This window comes from Doryrhamphus excisus, linkage group LG9 (assembly GCF_037039965.1).
Source record: "Doryrhamphus excisus strain RoL-2023G ecotype Guam linkage group LG9, RoL_Dexc_Guam_v1.1, whole genome shotgun sequence".
Taxonomy (NCBI): domain Eukaryota; kingdom Metazoa; phylum Chordata; class Actinopteri; order Syngnathiformes; family Syngnathidae; genus Doryrhamphus; species Doryrhamphus excisus.
In genome coordinates this window covers 7,412,873-7,439,877 of record NC_136365.1, presented here as the reverse complement: position 1 = coordinate 7,439,877, position 27,005 = coordinate 7,412,873, and the positions used below count along the sequence as shown (strand labels likewise).

The 27,005-nt window shown below is 39.3% G+C and overlaps 1 protein-coding gene across 1 annotated transcript in view; it reads left to right on the top strand.

Moving 5' to 3' along the window:
* sgcz (sarcoglycan zeta) overlaps nt 1–13,619 on the top strand; it is a 246,419-nt gene extending 232,800 nt beyond the window's left edge. Inside the window, exons 7-8 of the mRNA XM_058045963.2 lie at nt 2,751–2,874; nt 12,664–13,619. Of these exons, the coding sequence (XP_057901946.1) occupies nt 2,751–2,874; nt 12,664–12,873 (334 nt within the window). The 3' untranslated portion in view covers nt 12,874–13,619. The remainder of the gene's footprint in view (nt 1–2,750; nt 2,875–12,663) is intronic.
* The last annotated feature ends 13,386 nt before the right edge of the window (nt 13,620–27,005 follow it).

Sequence of the window (27,005 nt, the reverse complement as noted above, 5' to 3'; positions counted from 1 at the left end):
TTGGTGTGTATACATAGAAATGATAAATAAATGTAAGTAATGTATGAATATTATATTTTTATGTACTTTTGTATCTTCCTAAGGTAGTTACAATTATAAATTTGGGGGAAATGGCTCTACTCAGGAGGACACACCTCTAATAAAGTCATCTCTAGAAAAGTCAATGTCTTGCATTTGAGCTATTTTATTATATTAGTCACATACAATGTAATAGTATCATCGTAAACTGGGGTGCTTGTTTACCTGCTTGTGAAATAGTTTACCCATAGGTCATATCATATAAGTCAGGGATCTCAGTGCTGAGGAAAGTAGTACCAGCTAGTTGCTGCGGACAGTTACGTAAAGAGTTTGGCTTCTCTAAACAATATGCGTTCAAAAGCATAATACATTTGCATCACAAAAATGCTTAGTAGAAAGAAATCGGACTCCTCAAATCACTCAGTGTTATTTTCTCTACTGACGTATTACTTATCTGTGTTTTGCATCTGGATAGTAAAGTAAAACTGAACTCCTTTGTTTTACTAATATCCTAAATAGTACAAATTAACCAAACTTTATCTTTGCCACAAGCCTGTGGCTCAACATTTAGTCCACACTGAGGACATTGACCACTGATGGGCAATCAAAGGATACCCTTGTGGCCACAGGCTGGACAGGATGAATTCAGACCATCTGTCTGTCAGCTTGTTTCATATTTGCTCTTGCCTTTGAGTATCATTTGGGGAACCAGTCTTGGAAAGTCTGTCCAAAAAAACATTTCTGAAAAAGTGTCCCAGCGGCGAAACATTTTTCCAATTTGATTTTATTGAGAGTGTGCTGTTTAATTTATTATACTCCTTCATCAATTGTAATTCCCTCTGCTTTGCAGAAAGTGCCTTTTATTCAATTTGACTAGCCAGCTTACCCTTGAGGGAAACAGTAGCGCTTTATCTAATGCCACCATGCCGTTTAATCTTCTCATATTGTTTTCAACTTTGAGGGGGGAGCTACTGACGTCGCAGGCTTCAAGCAGAGAAACACCAAGCACACTCGATGCACTTTTGAGCACTTCAGAATATTATTTTATAATAACTTGTTTAAAGAATATTAACATCTTAGAAAAGTTATTTTCCATTCCATTTTAGGTTTATTCCAAGTATGTTTCTTCAAAACCCTGATGTCATTTAAATAAGTGAACAAAACAGATAAGTATTTCACTTTTTATTTAAAGGGGACCTATTATGCTCATTTTGCGGCCCTTTGTATTGAGTTGTGGTCTCCTATAGAGCTGCTACACACAATAATCGGCACAGAAAGCTTTCTAGTTCTTCTAGAATCTGCACCTATTCCAGTTGTAAGAAGAGAATCTGGAAGAAGAGACTGGATAGTCTGAAAATCCTCAAGAAAATAAGAGGTCTATGAAAGCCAACTAACTTTTTTACATTTTTGCCTTAGGTTGTCTACGCCATCGCTAATGTCTAATGTGGAATATGGATGTTGTGGGACTGTCTTTGTTGATACGTCTTTTCAACACTGCGTGAAAGTCAGAAATAGTACCTCTGAATTTCTTGACCAAAGGGTGTGTTCAAAATACACAGGGATCACACGTCGCAGGATTCCTGGGAAAGTCCAGATTGTTGGCGAGAATAACATAACCATTTGTCGAACCTCGACTACAGGAGGTGCAATATAGTTTTTGTTCTGGGCCTCTTAACGCTTGACCAGGTCTATACCCTTGAAAGTGTACTAAAGGGTGCATGGTAGTTGTTCCAAACAGCCCAGATGTGCTTTTTGGACCTGGAAAAGGCATTTGACTATGTCCCCCTTGTTGTCTTGTGGGAGATGCTCCTGGAGTGTGGGGTTCGTAGCACGTTACTACCTACTTGGACGTCAAAACAGGAGCCTGGTTCGCAGTAAGTTGAGACTGAATGTTATCAATGGTTCTGTTTGTTATTTTTATGGACAGAATTTCCTATGTGAGGCGCTGAGGTTGTCCGGTTTGGAGGCCCCAGGATTCATCCAGCAATACATTTTCTATACCATTTGTCCTGACAAGGGCCATAAAGAAGTTGGGGCTTATCCCTTAGATAAGGGATACTAGATACTTAGAACAAAAGGCGGGGTACACCCTGGACCGGTCGCCAGCTATTCCCAAGGCAAACCTTAGGATCTTGTTTGCTATTTGCATATGATGTGGTCCTGGTGGCCTCATCAAACTGTGACATTCAGTGTTTACTGGGGAAATTCATAGCTGAATTGTGAACCACTTCAACCACCTCACTGAGAAGACCGAGTTGAGGTGCCTTGTGTATATTTTTTGGATGCTTTCTGGTTGCCATAGGACAATAGAGGAACTGTGTCTTTATATCTACACATGGGAACATCTCAGTGTCCCCACTGATGGGGCTGGAAAAAGATGGATGAATGGGTGGTTTGACAATATCATTCACTGATTATGACATCAAAGCACCAGGCTCTTTGGTATTGTACCAAACAAAGCTCTGCCAGTGTCCCATATTTAATCCCCTCTCCTCTCTTACTATTTTTTTCATGCATCTCCAGAGTCCCTCATATGTATAAGATCATATATTTTAGTGGTCCTTCAAACCGGTTATACCCACAGTGGTCTCAGTTATATGTATTCATGGAAAAACCTCAACAGTGACCACATGAGCAGCAAGCTTGGCTTGTCGCTATAATAGCCACATCATGTACTCAACATTCCACTTCCTCTGTTTTTCAAAGAATTGATGACTGATCATGTTTCGCAGGCTCGAGTCTCCAACTCGGACTCTAACCCTGGAGGCCCCCCGGGGCGTTGACCTAAATGCTGGTGTTGGAGACTTCACTGCATCTTGTCGGAAAGACCTCCTGCTGCAGTCCACAGAAGGAGAGGTGAGAGTATTCGCATTGGAGTGTTGTATGTGTTTCTAGTATGCAATTAAGTAATCATATGAATGTATACATGTCTGTTTTCATCCAAAACAGTACAATTCAGTCTGGTTTGTGTGTGTGTGTGTGTGTGTGTATACAGACAATCCATTGTTGGGCCGGGTTTCATTAAAGTACCATATTAGACTAATGAGCGTCATCAATCCAGGCGACCTTGTCCTTCTTTTCTTCCCCCATTGCTTGTGTTTGGGAAAAGTGACTTCATTAAAGCTGCCTTGATGAGGTTGCCTGTCAGCTGCAGCTGTCATGTGTGTGTTCTATTAGCCCGCTATCTTACTGTCAAGTTCTTTGAATAACAGCCCGTCATGTGGGAGCACCAGTGCATGCTTGGCCATTGTCAGTGGATGTGTGTTGCGTGTCCACTCGAGCATAGTGTGTCATTAACTCTGTAATTAACAGAAGAATGCCCTCTTTTATTAAACTCACTGTCGGTGTCCGTAATACGCAGTCCTCTGTGCTGAATACGCATTATTACACTACACACACAATATCATAAGTCGTAGAAAACAAGTGAGATGATCTTCTCCAAAACATATTTCTCATTTCCTCCTCTCTACCACCCTCTTTGAATCCTCTCATATCCACTCATATGCTCTTCTCCCACTTTCGTTCCTTATCTTGTCTACATCCACTGGCTCTTAATCAGAAGAAGTACACAACTTCATCCCTAAAACAACACAAGTAAGTGCTGGATTTAAATTAGTGCAGAGAGGGCATCCATTCTTTCACGCTTATCCTGTAGACGGTCACAAGGGAGGAGTGGAGCCTATCCCAGCTGACTTTGGGTGAGAGGTATCAAATAGAATTGTTTGAACTAATTCAGACTGATGATTTATGATATATTTTTGCACTGATAGATACCATGCACTACCAGGCATGCTCACACCAGATGAGGAAACCCTCCTCTACATTTCCTTCTCCTCCATTCCCCTCAGTCTGCCATATCTGAGTAACCCAGCCTATCTAATTAACTTTCCACTCCTAGGGTTATACATCAACATGACTGTCACTTTATAGGAAGGCGGAGGGGGGGGGGTCTTAGGTTTTTTTTCTCTTTTGTGTCACTTCTCTCCGTCTCTGCATTTCATGTATTCTTTTGTCCTACTCTATTCTCTTCGCAGCCATTATCTCTCTTTGTCTCTCAACCCCTTTTCTCCCTCGTCTCTGCATTAATGGATGTCTCCCTACAAGTGAACAATAACATTAAACTAGCTGAAACAAGGATTGTGGCAATGCTTGATACCATGAAAGGACATGAAACATGTTTCCTCTCAAATTTTTCAACCTCCCCTGTAAGTAAATGGCTGGACATGAACTCATGGATCCATCAAGAGGCTTTAACCCTTTAAGCGCCAAAGCTGCAAAATTGTGACAAGGCATTTCTGCTATTAAGATGCTTCATGTAATTAATACTTTACACCAGGAGATGACGGACATCTGTAACTTCAATCTGAGCAACATCTGTTAGCATGTTTCCATGCAAAGTTTATACGTTTATAGACTTTGAAGCCCCTTGTGCCCCATGACAGTACACACGCAGCATACTTGAGCCGATGCTTTGCTAAACCATGTTCAGGGTGGCAGGTGGGGACATGGTGGGTTGGCAAAACCAAAACCAAAAAAACATGTAGGAATGGTGGCATACGCGATAGTATCCACAAGAGACTACTCGTTAAAAAATACACTGCTAATACATATATACATGACTTGAGAATACAATGACCTGGAAAAATTAGAATATTCACAGTCCTGATAGATACACGCAGTATATGGATACCATGGTAACCATTTGATTTGACATAAGTGGATTGGTCATGCCTGTTGGTGGTTGTCGTTGGCACATGTTATGTTGAATAAAAGTCCTCTCCAAAGAGCATAAGTTTGTGAGTTTTTGTCCGTCAAAGTGACTCTATATGTCATACATCTACATCTCAAATTCCCATTTCAAGCTGCTCTTCAAAAATGTCATCATAAATCACTTACAAATAAAATAACCAAGAGTAATGTATAAAATGCTTAATAAGTCCCCTTTAATAATATGAGTAATATGAGTGCACAGGTAACTATAGTGGGTTTTTTAAAATTCTTTTTGAGTGTTAAACACCGTATTTAGAAGGTCATCAACAGGTTTCCCATGCTCTACCTCTGAAAACTGAAAATCCATTCATTCATTCATTTTCTGCCGCTTATCCTCACAAGGGTTGCGGGGGTGCTGGAGCCTATCCCAGCTGTCTTTGAGCGAGAGGCGAGGTACACCCTGGACTGGTCGCCAGCCAATCACAGGGCACATAAAAGAAAACTGAAAATATTAAATTTATAAATAAGGAATCATACTTCACATAAATTAACTTAAATATACTTATCTTGCATATATACTTATACATACTTGTATATACTTATATACTTAAACCACTTTGAATTGGAATATGATTGGATCGCAGGCAGTTGTTTTTTTAAGTGGATGAAAGTACAAAAATACAGTTTGAATAAAATATCTCAATGTCAATCTCAATATCAATGAAATAGATATATATTCGATTTAGTTTGTCAGTCTGAGCCTTATGTCACTGCAGTACTGTAGCACTTTGAGATTGCTTAAATGTAAAGTTCAATATCAACAAATGTATTATTAGCTCATTGAGCTCGGTTTGATCGAAGACCAGAACACTCAGCCCTACAATGAGATACTTCAATGAATTTTACCTTTGTTTTTGTTATTAATCCATGTAACTTGTTGGGAAAGAGAAAGGGATCCACACTTACACCAACTATGTGTTTTGCTGCTACTTCTTTCTGAAATGCAATAGTGTTTCACACCTTCCTTTTTAAATTGCTGGTACTTGCAACTTTCTTTGGCTCCATGGTGTGTTATTTTGCAGTAGAGAATAACAGTAACTGTATGAGTTGGCAAAGAACTGCATAGTCATCAGGGGATGATGTCAAAGATGTGTTATGACTTCCAGGTGGGAGTTGAGAGCAGGTTGACGTTAGAGCACGTTTTGTGATAAAGACACATTACGAACACCGTTGGAATTATGTAGTGTATTAAGAAACACGGCGGCACTGAGTCACGCATGGGATTCTTTGTTTGGGCACTCGATCCCGAACAGTTTTGGTGTGACGCAAGAGTGGTGTTTGTTGACTTTTGTGTATATCTCTTGTTGTGATTGTGATTTATTTTTTGATTTTTGTGCTGCAGAACAGGAACTTGCTGCAAACCAATGTCTTAACTGAGTGAATCTCTAATAATTATAACACAAAAATTCTATGTAAATAGTTTGCAGCTAGGAGACCAGGATTCAATTCCACTCTCGACCATGTCTGTGTGGAGTTTGCATGTTCTCCCCGGATTTTCTCTGGGTACTCCGGTTTCCTCCCACATTCCAAAAACATGCTAGGTTAATTGGTGACTCCAAATTGTCCATAGGTATGAATGTGAGTGTGAATGGTTGTTTGTCTATATGTGCCCTGTGATTGGCTGGCAACCAGTCCAGAGCGTACCCCGCCTCTCGCCCAAAGACAGCTGGGATAAGCGGTAGAAAATGAATGAATGAATAAATGGTTTGCATGAATCCAGCTTATTTGGTGACATGTTATGTGTTACATAACGCAGCAGAAACATGTGACTCTGTTGCATATGTTGAATCATCCCAGAATCATCTCCCCCAAAATGGAATCACTCCATGTCTCAATTGACATCATGAAAAGAAAACTGTACACACATCCCTGACAGGACATCTTATCCAGATGCCATTCCTTTTCACATGCTTCCGTACAAGCTTTCCATGACCACTGACACCATCAAGTGAACACAGGCAATCTGATGAAGGGAGAATATAAGGAAAGGATGGGATGAGTGGGAGGTGCTGGAGGACGGCAGAAAATAGATGTTTCTGTCGATTTTGTAGGACAATATAAAAGCATGTGGGACAGCGAGGCTTAAAGTCAAATCAATGTTGTCAGCAAATGGCATTCAGAAAGGGACTATTAAAGTTGAGAAAGTTTGGAAATGCAGCCCTGGAATTAGGGCCAAATGGGTCTGAGATAGGAGAGCAATGGTTTTTCCATTAAAATGACGACTGACAGCTGGCAAGTCCACTCATAATTTCTGTAATTTCTGTAATTTTCTCCTTCACTTTCACTGATGGGAACTGCATGATACATATTTTAATTAAATCCCAACCTTACTCATTGGTACTTTGGAAACCATTAAAATGATCACTCAATGTTTATGTCAAGAAGTGATGTGACAAAGCATCTGAAAATTGATTTGTTGGTTCACAAATCAACAATCATAGTTGTATTTTTGCATTTTTCACAGCAGTTTAAAAGCGTATTATGTTAGTTACTGTTTTTCTCACTCCCAATATGTTGACGGTTTTGTTTATATTAATAATTCAAAATGGACCCTTTTTAATTTATCCATCCATTTTCTTTACCGCTTATCCTCACGAGGGTCATGGGTATGCTGGAGCTTATCCCAGCTGTCTTCGAGCGAGAGGCGGGGTACACCCTGGCTGGAATAGACAACCATTCACACCACAAAGCTCATTTTTCTAAACAGATTCCGACTGTTTCAACATCAAGGACACTTTCCTGTTCAATTTTGTTTCCGCCCCCCCTTATCAGACTCAGGTATTCACACGCAATGTCTGCAGATATTCCAATCTAATTGAATATAATGTTTGAAATGATACAGGAGTATGCGTTCATTGTGGGACAATACCACAAAGGCATATTGGACATATACAGTATTTATATGAATATATATTTAGACCATTCCAGGTCATACAGTACACTCTCAACTACCCATGTATCCATCACCTCAACCTCTCCCTTACTGATTTGGATTTCCTGTTACTTTTCCATTTTCCTTTCACTTGCTGCTTCTTGTCTTTTAATCCTCCCTCCCTAAACCACGATTAATTCCCACAAATTGCCTTCCTCTGGTTGCCATCAGAATCTTTTGTCTTTCAACTGTTCATCTTTGCTGTATTCCATCCCACTTTGTTCTCCTTTAATATCTCAGTTGCCCCCCTCAATGTTATTGTGATGTTTTTCTCCAGTGATATGGAACAGAAAACAGTGAGTCAAATGGTATGGACTCGTGTAAAAACCATTTCTCCTCATTCCCCCACCCAATTGCAATGCCAAAGTTAATTTCATGTTATCTTTGTCATGGCAGGTATAGTGTGTCAAATGAGATTTCAGCCATGTTGCCAACCATGACTGAATTCATTTTTCCAAATGGCAATAACAGAGCCTGAGCAACTTTTATTGGGAAGGCAAGCAGAAGATGACAGGTGTGCAACAGGGATCTGATAATGGCAAAACTCAGCATTTGAAGATTGTCTGGTAGTTTCACGGCAACCTGTTTTAAATTTAGGATCAGGAATTTGGGTCTCTGGTAAGCTTTAATGGCTTGCCAATTCCAAGAATAATGTAATAATTAAACAACTTAATTTAAATAATTAAAATACATGAGTAAAAGTCACAGATGTACTTTTTAATTAAACTTTTTCATCCTTTTTAATGGTGTCCAAATACCCCTAAATAAGGAGACATGTCTGAACTGACCAGTTTCTGAACACATGACCATGATAAGTGAGCTTCCATGAAGTAGGATTCGTTATATTCCCTCCAGATAGTATTATTGATTTAAATGCCCTTACATGCTAAATAGATTTGCTCTGGCAGGAAAAATGTAAGCTCCATCTTCCCTGTTATATAGAAAATTATTTGGCTCTAAATGATGTTTTTCTTATGTGTTGTATTGTATTGTATTTGTATGTGTATTGAGTATTATACAAGATGTGGTTAACTGTGATCTTTATGTTCTTTTGCTGTGCTTTGGTCTGAAAACAACATGGAGATAATCAGTACATTGCAACTAATGTTACACATAAACTGAATAATTATAAATAATTATGAAAACGGCAGCGCACCTACGCCTCCATGCCTCCCACCGCAAGTGGCAAAGAGGAGAGAAGGTGTGAGAGGGTTTAACACAGTCGAGTGTAATCTAAAAGGGCACCTTTTATGCTTTTTCCACTTTTCTAACCTATAAATGTAACGGTAATGGTTTAATTTTATTTGAACATGCAGTTACAATGTTAGTTAGAATGTTGTATTCTTGTGTTCAACGACCAGCTAATAACCAATATGGACAATCACAGGTAAATCCTCAAGATACCGACTGACTTACATTTATTCAACAAGCGTCTTTTTTTTCCTTTTCTCTTTGAATGAGATTTATGAGCTAAGATAAACTGACATATGTACATACTTCGCATACTCCGCGTGCCTCGTGTGTGGTTAGCTGAGAGATGTGAACTCATTAGTTGGCATCATATTTTCAGCTGCCGCCAGGTTGAGTTCCCATTATGCAGGACTTCTTTGATCTGACATCAGATGTGATGGGACAATTAATACAAAAATCTACATGCTGGTTCAGACGGTGACATTAAATAGTGGTTGCTGTGATTGAAATAAAAATTTTGCAGTGGAATAAAAAAAAACTTGCCTGTTAGGTTTTGGTGACGTGTGTGCACTGCGCAGGGTGCGCTTCGCTTGCATCAAGAATAGAACAGGTCGGAGCTGGCGATCTTTCAGATCACCTTTGGGGGATTATGAGAAGACACGAAATTGTCACTGCACCAAGGTGAAAATGTGGACATCTCCCATTTTGGCGCAGCGCAGTCTATCAAATTGGCTGCACACAGTGGTGCTTTGGATAAAATTACCACTGCGTGGGGTCACCCTGCGCCACAAAATTAGAGCCCATGGTGTGTTCAAGGACTGCACCATGGGTGCAACAGCGCAACCATGTGGTGTTTTTGTCAGGAAAATAATAGCACAGGCAACACAGTAGGGGTTTTGACAAATATTAACCCTTTTGTGTGCAGTGGTTCAAGAAAAGTGTAGTCAGTTGATGACAGGATAAGCCTGTCTATCCCAGCATGTGAAATCACTCACGTTTCAATCTCATTCGATTTTCTGCCATATGCATTTTGCCTGGCTCTCACTGCCTTTCTGGCGGCAGCCAGCTATCTAGCTCATTATTGTCCCACGGGCGAGCTACAAGTGGCTATCACATTCATGGGGTAGATGCTAACTTACTTTTTAAAAATGTGGCTCCATGATCTTGCTTTCTTGTTATCATTATATGTTATCATTGTGTGTCTAAGTTGTTCAACAATAACACATAATAGTGTTGCAAGTTGGAGCCACCTGTCCTATCATAACCCTGTACTCTGAATTTATATTGTTTTATACAGGACAGATTTCTATTAGGGATGCCCCGATCAGAGCTTTATGCTGCCGAGTCCAATACTTGTCATCCATGAGTAAGATCGTCCGATACCGATCACATGTATTAACTGTACATTTTTTTATGATGAGTGCTATTGTCCATGAATGCCATTAGATTATTCCAAGGGCCACTGGCCAATAAGTACTGTTCATTAAACAACAACACATATATAGTGTATGGAGGACTATACATACAGTAATTAGAATGACAACAATAGACAAGAGTTCATAAGTACCCGATTTATCTAATATTTACTTCCCTGTGGGAGAAAAACAAGCCCTGGACTAACCGCATTGCTTGTTTGAATTAAAAGCAAAATGTAACTGTGATAAAAAGTCACATTTGGAGTCGGTAGATGAGAAGTTAGGCGGATAATTCTAGCTAACTAGTTACCTGCAGACAGCTGGGCAAAGCGTGTATATGTGTTCAATCAGGGTGTTGTAGGGTGTCAACCCTACTTGACACAGCACACATGCACATTCATGTCATACCTCTATTGACATGAATTGTCAAGTCGCCACCTCACGCAGTCGTTTTTGCTGATACTCATGGGTGGCCGATCTATCGGTGGAGCCCTAATTTCGATAAAAAAATATGTTAACTGTTTATTTTATTAATATGGTATTTTGAACAAAAATATATATTACAGTCTTCTCTGATTTATCACGGTTCACGTTTTGTTGATTCTGTGCTTTGTAGGGTTTTTTAAGTGCAATTTTGTATTTTGTCTATTTGTGTTCTGCATTGTTGTGGTGTATTAGAGCGATCCATTGGTGCTCTGTTGCATGTGTGTTATTGTAGTTACTACTGCTAATCAGTAGAGGGCGTTGTATACTCACGTGAAAGTTGAAGATGTGTCCAGGCATGCCCAGTTTGTTCCACAGCAGTCCTGATTGGCTAAGGGAGAACCTATACTAGGGAATCGACCTAGTAATTATATGTTATAGTTAGCCATCTACATATCTTGATCCTGGTTAATGGTTGATGCATGCTGGGCTTTTAGCTACAGTGATATTTAACAGGCAATGCAAATTGCAACTGTGCTTTACTCGATCATGTGGACAGACTGTGTGTGTGTATTTTTAATACAAATCAAGATGTGCGCCGTCAGCCAGAGTGAAATCATTAGTTAAAGTAATTGCTTCTCACGTGTGAATCTGTCTTTCCTCTCTTGTCCTTTCCCATTTCATCATGTTGTCTCCCGGTCTTTATGCCACCCACCCCCATCCGATGGCACCCACTGCTGGGCCTGGTTTGTTAATTCTCTTTCATTCAATCAACTCACTCCGCTTCTATTCACAACCGCCAAGTTATGGGCGTAAAGATTTTTTTTTGTTCAATTCCCCTACAGTGCTGTCACTGTATTATTAGTCACCCATTCATTTCGTTTTTGGAAAATGGGGAAGTAGAATACTAGTTAATCATGCTGTCCTCTGTTGATGGGTGTCTGCACATTTCAACACCAACTTGAGGCACTCCTGTTGGTTAGTGACGGGTTGATACTGAAATATCGATACTTCCGATACCAGCTGTTTATGTTCTGTCATCAACAAATGTATACTTTTGATACTTCAGTGATTTAAGGTATTTTTTTTCTGTCTGTCTTTTTTTTGTTGAAAGGACAAATTATCGTAAACAAAGCAATGTGTGAAATGTGTAGTACCTCTTAATAATTTCCATCCATTTTCTATGCCACTTATCCTCATGAGGGTCACTGGTTGCCAGCCAATCACAGGGCACATATATGCAAACAACCATTCACACTCACATTCATACCTATGGATAATTTGGAGTCACCAAATAACCTAGCATGTTTTTGGAATGTGGGAGGAAGGTGCAGCCTTCGGAGAAAACCCACGCACGCACGGTTCTTAATAATTGATTTATTTATTTTGATGATTTTATTATTTTACTTATTGTCATGTTTAATATTTAGAATATTTTATGATTCTGTCCTGTGTTTTTTTCTTGTTGTATACTTAATTTAAGAATCATTCATTTATTTACATTAATAATTTATCTATACATGTCTCGTGTTCTTTGTGTTATGATATGAAATACACTACTAAATTTAGCTGAATTTGTACAACGTATCGGTTATCACATCGGCATTGCCAGTTTTACTCAGTATTGGATCGGAAACGAAATCAGTGGTATCGCAAATCACTACCGTTGGTACTTGATCGACCTAAGCCATTGGAGTTAAGAGTTTATTTATATCGCCCTTAATCACAAAAGAGTCTTAAAGGGCTTTACAAGCTGGCAACAATCGATGACACACCCTGATATGGACCCCCATCTGGGCAAGAAAAAACTCAAAACCCCATTTTGGGGCAAAAAGAAACAAGGCTTTCCTGCTGTTTATTGTATGTCCTATCAACACTGCAAAAGCCATCAACCTATATTCCTTATGCTTTCAGATCTTTCTAGATGCAAACACCATCCGTCTGGGCAACATTCCACTTGGCAATGCAGAGGACCCATTAGAAGGGGCGGCAGCCGGTACCACTTACACCAAACAGACGGGGGTGTATGAACTGTGTGCCTGCGCGAATGGCAAGCTGTACCTATCCCCGGCTGAGAAAGGCTCAACCTGCCGAACGACTAGTAACTTTTGCCTCTGGAGCTGAAAATGGATGATAAACAAAGAGCCAGAACCAATGGACAATTGGTGAGAAGCTAATGCTAGCCAACAGACTGAATCAATGTGGATCATCACTGGGCAGAATTGCTATCAGAGGCCAGCAGACCAGATCATCATGGACTGTAGCATGGCAAGCAAATTCATGTTCTTTAACCAGTCAAATCAAATGGATAAAAGCTTGGCAGGATGTTCATAGCACCAGTCATGGAATGTGGGTTTGTGTGTTCAACTAGTTTCCAGTTACGAGAACAGAAACAACAGGGATGAGAGCATGGAGAAACTCAACCAAAAGCTCCATCACACATTAAAGGGATTGGTCAGTACCAGCTGCTAAGCAACCAGATGGATGAATTTCATACACAGTAAGTTAGTGTCACATTAAGGACATTTACATTGTGACAACTGTTATGTTTTCCCAAGTTTAACATAAGGGATTTGACAAAAAACAAATATTGAACGTGAGGTGGGTGTTCGCTCAATGACCAAAAAAATGGAGATGACCACAAACTCACTAGCAGGGACAAGAACCATGGCTTAACCTCAGCTGAGTAACCCCCTCTTGGATTCATCTAGTGGGAAGCTGGGGGTAGTTACTGGACCAATCTATACCGGAAAAGCCTTCCCTCTATTTCCACCCAAATGATGTAAGACACCCCTTGGATCAGTCACATAACTGTACCACAACTTTCTTACCAATTGTTCTTCAACCATGCATTCAATATGTTTTTTCTGTACATTTTGTCAACTAAATTGTACTTGTTGACAATTTACATCCAATTATGTTACCTGAAAAAAAACATTTAACATTTCTTCCTTACATTTTTCCCATTTTTTTTCTTTTACATCTGTCCGATGGACTGTGACTGCTTTGTACAGATGGAATTAACCAGATACAGAGCTGTGCTGTTGGGCCAATCGCCACTTTCTGACAGTTTGCTTTGTTCTGGATTTATATAGGACTGTAGACAGTGGTAGCAATTGTAATTTGGTTCTCTGATGGAGGCTAAAGCAAAAAAAAAAACTGTCACACATTTGGTCTATTGTTTTTAACAGTTTTATTATTCAGCCAACAGTTGAAAGGTGAAAAAATGTACAGTTCTACTCCAAATATTGCCACTCCCATTATAAATTACATAAATAAACCAATTGTCAACATTCTCAACTATTGGCCAATTTCAGTAGTGATCATAATATTGGCTTTTTTGTGTTTGTTTTGTTGGTATAATGCAAACTACCACACGTTTATACATTTTTCAAGTAAAGATAGTTTTCAAACGAGGAATAATTTTGAAAGGAACAGTATAGAATCAAGTTTTTTTGGTTAAATATTCATGATTTCCCTATGTCGTTTTCTGGCATTTTATTGTGTGGTGCCTGTCTTTGGTCTGTGTCAGCTTGAGTTCAATGAACCTAAAACATACCAGAATTCAACCATACCGTGACCATGTCTTCAGTCTGCTAGTTGAGATTTCTTTTGCACACCAGCATTCAGCTGACAGCATCATAAGCTGATTGGAGAGGCAACCATGTAAATCATCTTTATATGTACTGTAATTCATTAGTGACAAACACTGTCTAACGATTTACAACCAGTCATCCAAGACAAAACCTGTGACACATCATGTGTCATTTTGCTTTGGTCTGGACCAGAGAACCGAATTACAGTTGTACTTCATATTAAGCAGTATCCCATTTAACATAACACCAACCACATATTTTTATATTAATTTCGTGGTCATCTGATATTCAGTTATACAAAAGTCAGTAAGACAAAGGTCTTGGGACGTTTTCCAACCTACTCTGTTACACTAGTTCTACCACTTACTTACTTCCATGAATCCTAATTCTTCATTTAACATGATATTTGGGACAATACGATACTCAGAACATTGTGTGGAAAGTTTAGGCAATATTCTCTTCTGTTCCTTTATTGTACTGTTTGAAGAATTGGGCCAGTCATCCTTTGGTAAACTTGAACAGCCATCAGGCCCTCAGGTACAACATCAGCTTCTCAAATGTTCTCCAGGATCAATTGACTAAAAATCCCACAGAGAAACTCTTTATTTGCCTCAATGTTTTACTTTTTCAAATGACTAGGTGTCCCAATACATTTGTCCATATAGATATTTGGTAAACATGCCTCATCCCTGCCCAACATTTCAAAAACTGTGGAAACTATAAGGGTCACAATGTTTTGGTATGGTTGACATTGTGCTGATAGAGAACATGTATGACTGGCCTCTGACTTGAATACAATGAGTAATGAGTGTGTCACCCACTGGGTTGAATGAGTTTGTACCCAATAGGACAAAGACCATGAGGCTGACTGGCCAACTGACTCTGTTTTTTTTAATAAAATTGTGATACACAGGTGCCTTTGCTGCTGTTGGTAAAAGCACATCACAGTCTGGACATCAACACTACCCTCAGTGGGCGATCTGCAAGTGTCTCTGGACAAACTATTTATCAACCTACCTACCGATCCTTTTTTTTTCCTTGACTTTTCCCTACACCTTTTCCTTTTCTCCTGGGTTTGTTGTCTCAGTATATCCAACTAAAAAAAAGAACTATACAATTCTGGTTATAAGTTGAATTTTCTGACTTGCTCTCGTCATGATTTTACTCTTGATAATAAAAAGCACAAATGATGCCATGTATATAACGATGCCAATACAATACAAAATAAATAAAGATATGATTTTTAAAGCGAGTCTCAGGAATTCTCAGTTTTTCCTTAGGAGTTATAGTCAAAATTTGCATTTATTGTGTGACTACCCTGGTGCTATATCTCGGCATGCATTTCAGTGGTAAAATTTGTTTCTACAATACTTGGATGTATGAACTATATTGCTTTATTCAGATTCTATTGCAACTACATTATATTCTTGAGTCCAAATGATGACACTCTAAAAAAAAAGAGTGGTACATTAATATATGAAAGAGAGGACACAGAAAAGTATTGATTTGATGGATTTTTCGATGGCTATGATTGGCTCGGAGGTTGTCCTGTTGTCCTAAAGACTGAGATACAACTATGAAATTCATCTGATGCTTCTGCTGTTTATGGTCTTATCCTTTACTTTGGATGAGAAAGTGGTACATCCTGGACTGGACACATCCACACAGTCATTCACGGGGCACATAGAAACAACCAGCTATTCACCCACACATTCACACCTGAGTACAATTTGCAGGGGTCTCCAAATCGACTGCAAGACAGGCTAGAAAGGCGTGTGACAACAATCTATGTTTTGGTACAGACAATGGTCTGTACCATGTAATGTAATGTCCCTTTGATGTACTCATTCCTGATCCTATCCATCCTGGTCACTCCCAATGAGAACCTCAGCATCCTTATCTTTACTACCTCCAGTTGTGCTTCCTGTCCTTTTCTCAGTGGCACTGTCTCTAGACCCATGTTCCTGAAATGATCAATAAGCTTGCTTTGTGCCGGCACACATTGTTATTTTGCATGATCCCAAATTCAAACTGCACTGATGTATTTTCATTAAATATTAAATATTTGAGTTGAAAAATATCTGCAATTCTGCTTGTCATTCCAGTTCCTTTTAAAGTTTAGCTTAAGTTTTAATGACAAGATCAGACAATTGAAATATTGTGGCAGCAGGAGAACAGGCACGACCTCATGAGGTGTATTAATGGATTTTTTTTTCAAATATATGATAAGAAATTATCACAATAATCATTTTTATTTCATGGAAGTAATAGATGGATATCCAATTTATCAAGTCAAAAGATACTCATGGGAGGCATCCACTCTTCTCTCACTGATTCTTTCCGACATTCAACTTAATTCCAATAAAACGGTCGACCACGTAACATCATTGGGATAACTAATTTAGTATTCCCTGTGTCATCAAACTTGCATATTCATTATAAAAACCAGTCGACACCGTGTTCGCCCCATATCTCGCAACAGGGGTTGCAGAAGAGATTGTGATGCTAACACCCACATCTTCTCCTTTTATCATTTTTCTCTGCAGGAGGTCGTATAAAAGACAAAGTGGGGATTTTCTTTAAGCAAATGGCCCTCGGGAGGCCTGTTATAGTGGGAGTCAATCCCTCTGTCAGGGGTATCAAAGTAGCGCAGACATAAAGGTGATACTAAAACAGTCTGCTCTTATTTAATTACTCACTTTACACAGGATTTATGGTCATGTTCATGTTTTTTAATGCAAGTATAATTTGCTCGGGTGCTTGTAACTCACTTATTGAAATTTAGTACCAATTACCTTCACGTGTGGAGGTGGATAGGTCATGAATTGAAGGTATATGTAGAAGTGGCATCTGTTTGGCTTGTTTCTCAACGGCTTTTTGTGCATTTGGTTAATTAACTTCTGGTTTTAATAACATCGAGAATGTGAAAGAGTAGGAACAACTACTTCTAAAAAATGGACAATAAAATCACTTCAGATGTTTTAGTGAGAGCATAGTGGTTATGTGGTTAGAGCGTCGCAAAAGCTAAGAGGTTCATTACAATACAATATGAGTGTTATGTTTTTATTGTGTTATTGTTGTGAATATTGCTCTTTCTTTGCTTTTCTGTGCTTCCATGACTTTGTTTTAATGAGTCTGTTTGCCGGAAAGTGTCCTTGACATGATGTTACAGCCAAGATGGTGGCGGTTGAGGAAAGTCAGCGGCAGACGACAACGGTATGACAAAAACAACTTATTAAGTGAATACTTTCAATTTTCTTTATTGCTTTTTTCAAACATTCTTTGTTATCATGCACACTTTAACAATCAAATCAATGAAATAGTGAAAGAGTTCTGATAAAACCCCATGTGCTTTCTTTGCATCCAGTCCTTCTTGTATTGTCGCCTCTTTGCTCGTTTACTTGGTGATCTGATTATTAGCATTTTTGAAAATGTCTGCCATTCTCCCCATAAATATAACTCTTTTCTTGAAGGTTTGTAAAACAAACTAAGTATGTGGCCTTCTTGTTGGCTGTCCTTTATAGTTAATCATGAGGATAGTATGACAGGATTAATAAGATCAATTTGAAAGGTTGCAAATGACCTACTAGGAACCTATCCCCTTCTATCAACATTTTTTCTAAAATAATTGAAGTTTTCAAAAGGGTGACAGAAGGGAGTAAAAGTCCTTCATTTAGTTCCTGATCCTGATTTTATGAGGAGTACAAATTGGAAAGAGAGACATGGCTCTTGGGCCCATGAGGAAATTAAATACTGAATTCAGCGAGGAGACTCAATCACATCGCTCTTTTGTAAAATAACTTGAGAATTGAAAACCATGCTCCTTGGAAGGCAACAGTATTGCTCTTGTAGTTTTTTAGGGGGGTTAACTAGGACAGCACAAAGGCCAGGTCACACAAATAGAAATGTTGCTTTTTAACAGATATGAGCTGGATCATTGAGGCAACCTGTGACTTCTTCAAATCCTATTTTATTCATGGATATTATTTGCTGAGGTTAAACAAAGTCTTAATCCTGTCTGGGTGCAGGGTATCTCAACTTTCCATTACTTGCTTTTTTATTTTAGAGTTGGCGACAACATTACACTTATCCAACTTCTTTGTGGAAAGAAAAAAGGGTACCTGGAGATAACTACACAAGCTTAAGGACCGCATTTGTTATGGGCCTGTGAACGACACATTGTATAATAAGTAATACTAAAAACTAATGAGTCTGGCAGAACACTTACACACATACACAGTACACATGTAGTTCATTCATTTTTCATTTTCTATACCGCTTATCCTCACGAGGGTCGCGGGCATGCTGGAGCCTATCCCAGCTGTATTCGGCACACCCACTGGAATGGTGGCCAGCCAATCACAGGGCACAAATAGACAAACAACCATTCACACTCACATTCATACCAATTAACCTAGCATATTTTTGGAATGTGGGGGGAAAAAAAGAATGTGGGAGGAATCCGGAGTACCCCGGGAAACCCCAAAACAGACATACCCGAGCAGGGAATTAAACCTGGGTCTCCTAGCTGTGTGGCCTGCGCTGTAACCACCCTCCACCATGCAGCTACATACAGTTGAATCATGATAAATATAGCAACTTCTCATCAATCAATGTTAATTTCAGACATAAAATCATGTACTGATTTAAGGCACACCTATTTCTGGTTAACCACGCCCACTTTCGGTTCATGTCACACCTGTTTTTGAGAAAATTACACCTTCTTTCGGTTTATGCCCTGCTCATTCCGAGTACAGATAGAGATAGTGTTGAACTCGCTCATCCCTACGCCACACAAGAATTAATCATGGGCTTCACCATATGGTGTCCATGTTTCAACCAATTCCCCTGACAGGAAGGGTGCCTTCCTCAGGAAAGAGGAGACACACATGCAGGTTAGCCCACGCACACACTTGGACACATGCAGTCACATGAAGTGAGCAAGACCAGAATCTCGCCCCAAACATAATACCAAATTTATGTCACACTAACTGTACCACTCCCTATATTATTTATATGCTGTATAACTGAACCACAAAATAAGGTCTATTTGTGAATGTCTTTCATAATACTAAAAGTGTTTATTCGCCACAGTGAACAATAAATCACATATCACACTTTGCACACCTCAAATTTTGTACTTCTGCTGAACTTCATGCCTCGACAAGATGCGACACAAATGAGGTGGACAAGAAGACTAATTAGCACATTAGTACTCAGGTTGACGACTGGCATGCTCCCCTCCAATTAAAGATAACTGGCAAAGGCTCAGCAAAAAATTAATCTGCCATGTCTGCATAAAAACCTTTCATAATGGTGCTAGCCTAATCACTGGAAAGATTAAGTGTTGTTTCACAAGTTTTTATTTGTGGTTCATAAATATAAAATACAGTTAAACCGAAAAATGTAATTCATACCAATAAAATAGCCCAATAAATATAATATTTTAATGGTCTTAGTTTAGAAATCAAATAAAGCACAAGGCAAACATTAAAATAATATTAAACAAAAATCAGGATTCTGAAGTCAAATGCGGCCCTGACTTAGACCAACTTTTCTGACATAAGCATAAGCATCAGAAGAAATACAGTTAAGAAATACAGTTAAAAAAAACATTTGCCAGTAACATAGCATGCTCCGGGTGGCACGGTGGTCGAGTGGTTAGCCCGCAGACCTCACAGCTAGGAGACCAGGGTTCAATTCCACCCTCGGCCATCTCTGTGTGGAGTTTGCATGTTCTCCCCGTGCATGCGTGGGTTTTCTCCGGGTACTCCGGTTTCCTCCCACATTCCAAAAACATGCTAGGTTAATTGGCCACTCCAAATTGTCCATAGGTATGAATGTGAGTGTGAATGTTGCCTCTTGCCCGAAAAAGCGGTAGAAAATGAATGAATGAATAGCATGATCCAGATCCCCCCTTCTTGAAACACTTTGGTTTCTTCCAAAACAGGTTTTGCAGTTATACCAAGAGGAAACTTCCCAGGCACATATCATTGGAGGTGATGGAAACCCATGACTGGTAACCAAAGAAAAATATTTTTGTGAAAATATTTGACTTTTTGCATAATTGAATAATTTTAATGTCTAATCTAATAAATAATGTTATCCGACTGGTGGACACTATGCTAACGACCAAATGCCAGGTCTGTTAATACAAGCATGAACCGATTCTAGCAAAAATAGAACACAGGAAGTCGTACCACATCACACACTGTGACGTATGTAAAGGTTAGAAGTATTGTCCCCAAACTGACTTAGTGCAAGCATTGTGAAAGCCACACACCTTCACACTCCTCACACCAACAGCAGCAGCATATTCTCATACCAGACTGGTTCCCCAGGTTGTGTTCTCCATTTGCATGTGCTCTGTGCTAAGCTGAAAATTGCATTTGTTGATGTTCTAGGATTAGCTTATTTAGGATTTTCTGGAAAGCAGTTGGATTTCTCAACGGTGAGGATTTGGACTGTGGGGGTTGAGAGTGTGTGTATGTACGTTTTTGTGTGAGTGTGAATGCACAGATATGCCTGATCAGGGGGAAAGTAGCTTCAATTTTTGAGAGGAGTGCAGAGTTATATATATTCATGTACTGTATATATTCTTTATGTCTTATGGACTTCATCTGTGTGTAGGAGGTGGATGTGGTAGCCCAAAATAGGCCTGTGAATATTCTCATTCAGGTCATTGTATTGTCAGGGCATTGATTGCAAGTGGACTGTTCAGGTTGTCTTACAAGACGTTTCGCCTCACATTCGAGCAGGTCAAAGACTAGGCGAAATAAACACCAGTCAGACTAGATAGGACTAGACTTGATAGGACCTATGCTCAAAGACTATGGGGTCACGCACTAGTCAGACTCGATAGGACTGGTGTGTGTCTCGCCTAGTCTCGGACTTGGAGGTGCTCATTCTCATCACTTCACATTCAGTGAAAGTTGAAGGTCATGAAGCCAGCAGGACCACATCATCTGCAAAAAGCGGAGACCCAATCCCACAGCCACCAAACCGGAAACCGTCAACGCCTTCGCTGCACCTGGAAATTCTGTCCATAAATGTAATGGCAAAGGGCAGCCCTGGCAGACTCTCACCCTCACCAGAAACTGGTATGTATTATAAACGATGTATTGTCGGCAATGCTGACCAACAGACGGAATTAGGTGGTCTGGTACCCTCGAGGTACTCCTCGAGGAACATGGCCGAATGCCTTCTCCAGGTCTACAAAACATGTATAGACTTATGGGCAAACTCCCATAGTTCATAGTTTGATTGGCTCCTGACTACCGTGTTCTTATGATACAGCTTTTCTCTAAACCAGAACTCTTGTCACATCTATTAAATTGAAGAAATACAATGACTGTATTTTGATTTTTTTTTTTTTTTTTTTTTTTTTTTTTTCAAAAAGACCAGCGTGACCAGACTTCGTCACAGAAAAAAGCGCTTTCAGGAGTTGTTGTCTTGTTGTAAATGATATAATAACTTGGTTGAATACTTTGAATGGGGAGAAAAAATGACTCAACACACTCATAGACAATTTTAAGTGGGACTTACATCCCGACCTACATGCTATCCCACACACAGGTTTTTTAATTTTTGGAAAATTTTTTTGGCCAGCCCGTAGAGGATGTAGGGTAGTCAGAGGGGTTGCAAGTGTTTGGTACTTATGAAGCAAGTGATTCATGACACTCATGTGTATGCCACTTACACTCCGTCAAAAATTAATAGCTTTAGATCGTGAGTGTGCCATTCCACTCGTTATAAGGCCGTCATATGTTTCACTCATTCGTGCAGCCCACTCACTTCATTTGCAAGTTGTGTGTATGGGCTTCCTACGACACCTACAACTGTCGTGACAGGGAGAACCAGAGTGTACATGGGAGAAGCTGGCCGTGCAAGGGGCATTAATGTCAGATACGCTACGCCGCTACGCGTTCACGGAGGTGGGGAGAACCACTGTGTACATCGTCCGCTGCAGGAGGAGCCACTGCAGTGGTCGGCAAATACACTCAATGTAATTTGCATTATTTTCTTCCTACAGGTTTCACGCCCTGCTGTGACATATATGCCCCTTCTTGTGGTTATGTATTTTCTATGTCTCCGCCCTGTTGGTTGGGCCCCGTACTGCTCTCTCTGTTTGTCTCTCTTCAGGGTCTGATTCCCCTGAGGTAGGCGGAGCTACTGGACGAGCACAGCTGCTATCAATCTCACCTGTACTTAACCACCTCAGCTGCTGCAGGAAAGCATGGGATTATTCTTCTGTATGAACACGACAGACACCAACCCTGGTCTCACGACACACTTTCCCTGCTTCGGTCTGGATGTGGCCTTTTCGTTGTGTTTTCTCGCCATCTTCTTCTCATCCAGTAGCCCACCTGACTTTCAGGTTGTTTTTAGTTCCTTTTTTTACTTTTTTGCCCCACTTGTTGCTGTGCTTTCAGACTATTTAGTTTGAACATTCATTTCTATTAAATATTGTTTTTCCACTTGGAGTGTCCTCGCCTCTCTGGGGATCCAAACCCTTACACACACACGCTCAAAACAACGGGTTTTGCCTGCTGTTGGTGGGTTTGAAAAATTGTGCGGACCACGTGCATGTCTCTTGCGTTTTTCTCCATTTTTGCACATAGCCAACAAATAGGAGAACAAATTCCCCCTTGAAGCATTTTCAAGTCATCAGACAAGTTAGTTTCTTCCAAGGGAAGAACTAAATTTGAAACACTTATATGCTAGGACTACGTTAAAAAGCCATAGCATTTCAGTATGTGGAATCAAACTATTGAATGGATTGAGTAAGGACCTCAAACAATGCACAACGATGAGCCAATTCAAGAAACAATACAAGCAGTTGATGTTTGCTAAATACAAGGATGAAGAGTCTTGAACCAGTCATGATGTGCTATATACATATATATCACTATATTGACACTTACTATGGTACCCATGATGTCATTGTATGGTCATATTGTCGGGTTCAAAATCCCGACGCTTGTAAAACACTGCCTGTACAAAGAGAGACACAGAGAGTTGAGTTTCTTTTTACTTGCAAGGAGAGTGATGGAGACTGCACAGTTACAATCCTCCTACCAACTCTGAAACAGTCTCCATTCTCCTGCTATTTATTCAGTTAGGAACGCCCTAGTTACATGAGATTTCAACTGCTAAGGGGAAGGGGGGTTTAACTATTTCAGTTGAAACCGGTTCTTTCGTACAACATGTTATCCATAGTGTGTGGGTATCTCCTCCTTGGCATGTGATCTTCTGGAGACACTCACACACACACACATATAGTACATTCCAGGTAACATGCAGCTATTTCCTGTCCACGAGGGTATGATAGAACTATCTACTGAGAGAATGTTCTGTCACGTTCTGTTTTCTCTAATCATGATATACACCAAATGTGCAAGCGACACAACATTAATCTTACTTTTGCCTCGTGAGTGATATGAAATGCTTGTAGGTCATAAGAAAATAGGTCATAAGAATATCGTAAAAATAGGTCATAAGAATATAGTAAAAATAGAATAACTTTATGTACAATTCTTCCAACACATATCACCTTGTACTTCGGTACGAGGTGCATTATTAAAAAAAAAAAAACTTAAACTGTATTATGGAAAGCAGGAAGTGAACAAATGTAACAGTTACTGATTGTAAAAGTACCAGATGGAGGGGTAAGATTTAATAAGCTTTGCTTCTTCCTACTCCTTTTGGACATGTGGAACTGTGAACTGATTATGTGATGCACTCAATTGTAATCTGATGCATGTTCAAATGAAATAAAACCATTACCATTACCATATCTCAAGTCATTGATGTTATTGTTAAGTCGAATTAAAATTAATCAAATTTGATACTGGAGTCTGACTAAAGCCCAAGCCTTGTGACTCAAGTCCAGACTGCTGGTGTTTGCATCCTTATACGGTCCACAATCAAGATATGTATTTTTTTAAGCATGCATCAATTTCAATTTACTCAATTTCTTCTATTACTCACAACTTGCTTTTCTTATGCCTTTATCCCTGGATGTGTTGTTTTTCCTTGACCCATCAGGGCCTTCATGGCTAACTTAATTTACTAGCTAAGCTTTAGTGTCTCATTAGTTTTGCTCACCTTAAGTACCTTTGTGTCTCTCTTTTTCTGTCAGGTCTTCTGTGCAGCATCATCAGTTTTGCTCATCACTCTCTTTCTGGCTCAGTGCTTTGGATCCACCTCCTCAGGTTTGTACCAAGTTCCTCTTGTCTCTCAGTGTTTATTTAGGACATTTCTCCAAATGTTGCTTTGTGGGGATTGTATCCTCAAGGTCAATACACCCGCACATTTTAGTCTATATTACTTCCCAATGAGTATTGACTTTCCTTTGACAAGTTTCTGCATTTGGACAGAAAGCTGGACTTTCATAAATTACTCTTGACCTTTAGACCTGCAACGACAGACAATGAATCTTTATTGATTTTCAGTATATCCCATTGTGGTAATAACTTGCAGCAACATCACAAGTGCCCAGCAGAATGTTTGATTTTTATCTTGGAGCTAAGTTGGTGGAAAGTGGAGAAAGAATTAAGGTAAGTGCATCCAAAACCAAGTCAAGTGGAATATGGTAGAACATTTGTAGTCTGTGTAGACGCCTGTCAAAACTTAAACCTGTAGTACATACTACTTGTAAAATCAATCAATGAATGAACAACTACTGTAAGACCAGGAATCTTAACAGTTAAAGGTAGGCAACATTGCTTTGGGCCACAATTAGCTTGTCTGCATGAGGTATAACATATAAATAATATACATTTTCCTGTTAATCATTTAAAAGTTGCAGCCAAAGTACTTTTGTTTATAACCAGCAGCAACCCAAGATGTTGATTAGAAAGTTGTTTCACCATTTTCCACTTTTTAATTCATGTTTTAAAAATAAATTACATAAATTAAAAATAAATTGTTGGACTGGATGGGAGCAAAATGAGAATTATTGCATTAAAAAGTAATATACACACTTTAAACATGAATAAATTAATTAAACACCTTAATTTGTTCGTGTTCGACCATTTAAAGATGGGATTAACACACATAGATTGTGTGAGTGGAAATCAGATCAAACAGTAATCCCTCATTTATTGCAATCAATTGGTTGGATTCTTTATTTATAAATTGAATATCTTTTAGTTAGAGCATAGAAAGACTGTTCATGACCTTCTATATAAGTTATTAGAGCCGTCTAGACATGAACTAACAGCACTAGAGTAACCTTTACACTCATGTTACCAATATAATACATATAATAACAGATAATAAGCCATTTAAGACATAAATATATAATAATAACTTGCGAATGTTGCTATAAATGTGTTCCGTAGGGGAGAATGAGTGAGTGGTGGACAGAAAGTGACGTCAGTAGTTCAGAGTTGAGCAGCAAAATGGTTTTATTAGGGATTTTTATTAGGTATCATTGTACTCATTGTACTACATAATGTCAACATCTTTGAATTCCTTATGAAAACCGTGATAGTATGAAGTCGTGAAATTTGAACTGCAAAGTGGCAAGGGATGACTATACACACTTTAAATCTATTAGTCATTGGAGCAGCCTTTTTACTTATACTATATGCCAGTCTCCATGGAATATCATCGTACCGCTATTAAGAACATAAATTTTACAGAAGAAGTATGCTTCAGTGTTTCCAACTTGATTGCAAAAAGAGTAAATTTTCATTTGTTGTGTGATGAATTAATTTATCAGCAACTTACAATAAATAAAATACATGTTGTTTTAGTTCACCGTGGTTAATTTTTCACAGTCAGTGTACAAAGGTGTACACAAATGTTGGCATCCACTTGAGAAAGCTTATCTTGAAACATGTTTAACTGATTTTAACATAATAGGCCGCGCTCCATGTACCTGTGCTTAGACACGGAGCATTCCCCCTGGGGGCTGCATCTCTCCCAGATCCCCACCCAGATGATGGGCTACATCAAGTAAACTTCCCCAAAGTTATTTTGTATTGTACATTCATCTGCTTTCTTTTGTTTCAAGAGAGTGAAACAAAGACGTGCACCCTGTATATCCCCTCTGCATTCAGCATTGATCTTTGTTTGAGGAAGAGCTTTAAGAAATACCTGCAGGCAGGAATGAAAAGAAACACCAAGAGAGTCTTATGTAACAGGCTCAGGTGGTATCCAAGCAAATTAAAAGGGAGGAAGTGGCTATTGTAAAGCTGACAGTTGTGTTGCACAAACTAGCAGATAATGCGTCAACAGGATGCTTTAGATTGGACACGGGAGAGTAATTGTAGCCAGCAGGTACAACACCGTGAATTGTGTAAAACCTGCTTGCACTACTTTAACTCTTTAAGTGCCAAAGACGCACAATTGTGACAAGCAACATTGCTGAATTTAACAAGCCGTACATACAAATATGGAGTTGTTATTACTGATGTAGTCACTACTTTATACCAGGAGATGGCGTACATCTGGAAGTTCAGACTGAGCAACATTGTTTCTTGTTACTATGTACGGTTTAGGACAGGGGTGGGCAAAGTACGGCCCGGGGGCCACATGCGGCCCACCAAGTGTTTGAATCCGGCCCGCCAGTTGCTTTCTAAGTTTTAACATACAAACTGCCAACATGACCTGCAAGTCGGATGTCTTATTTAGTAAAAAAAAAAACAACAA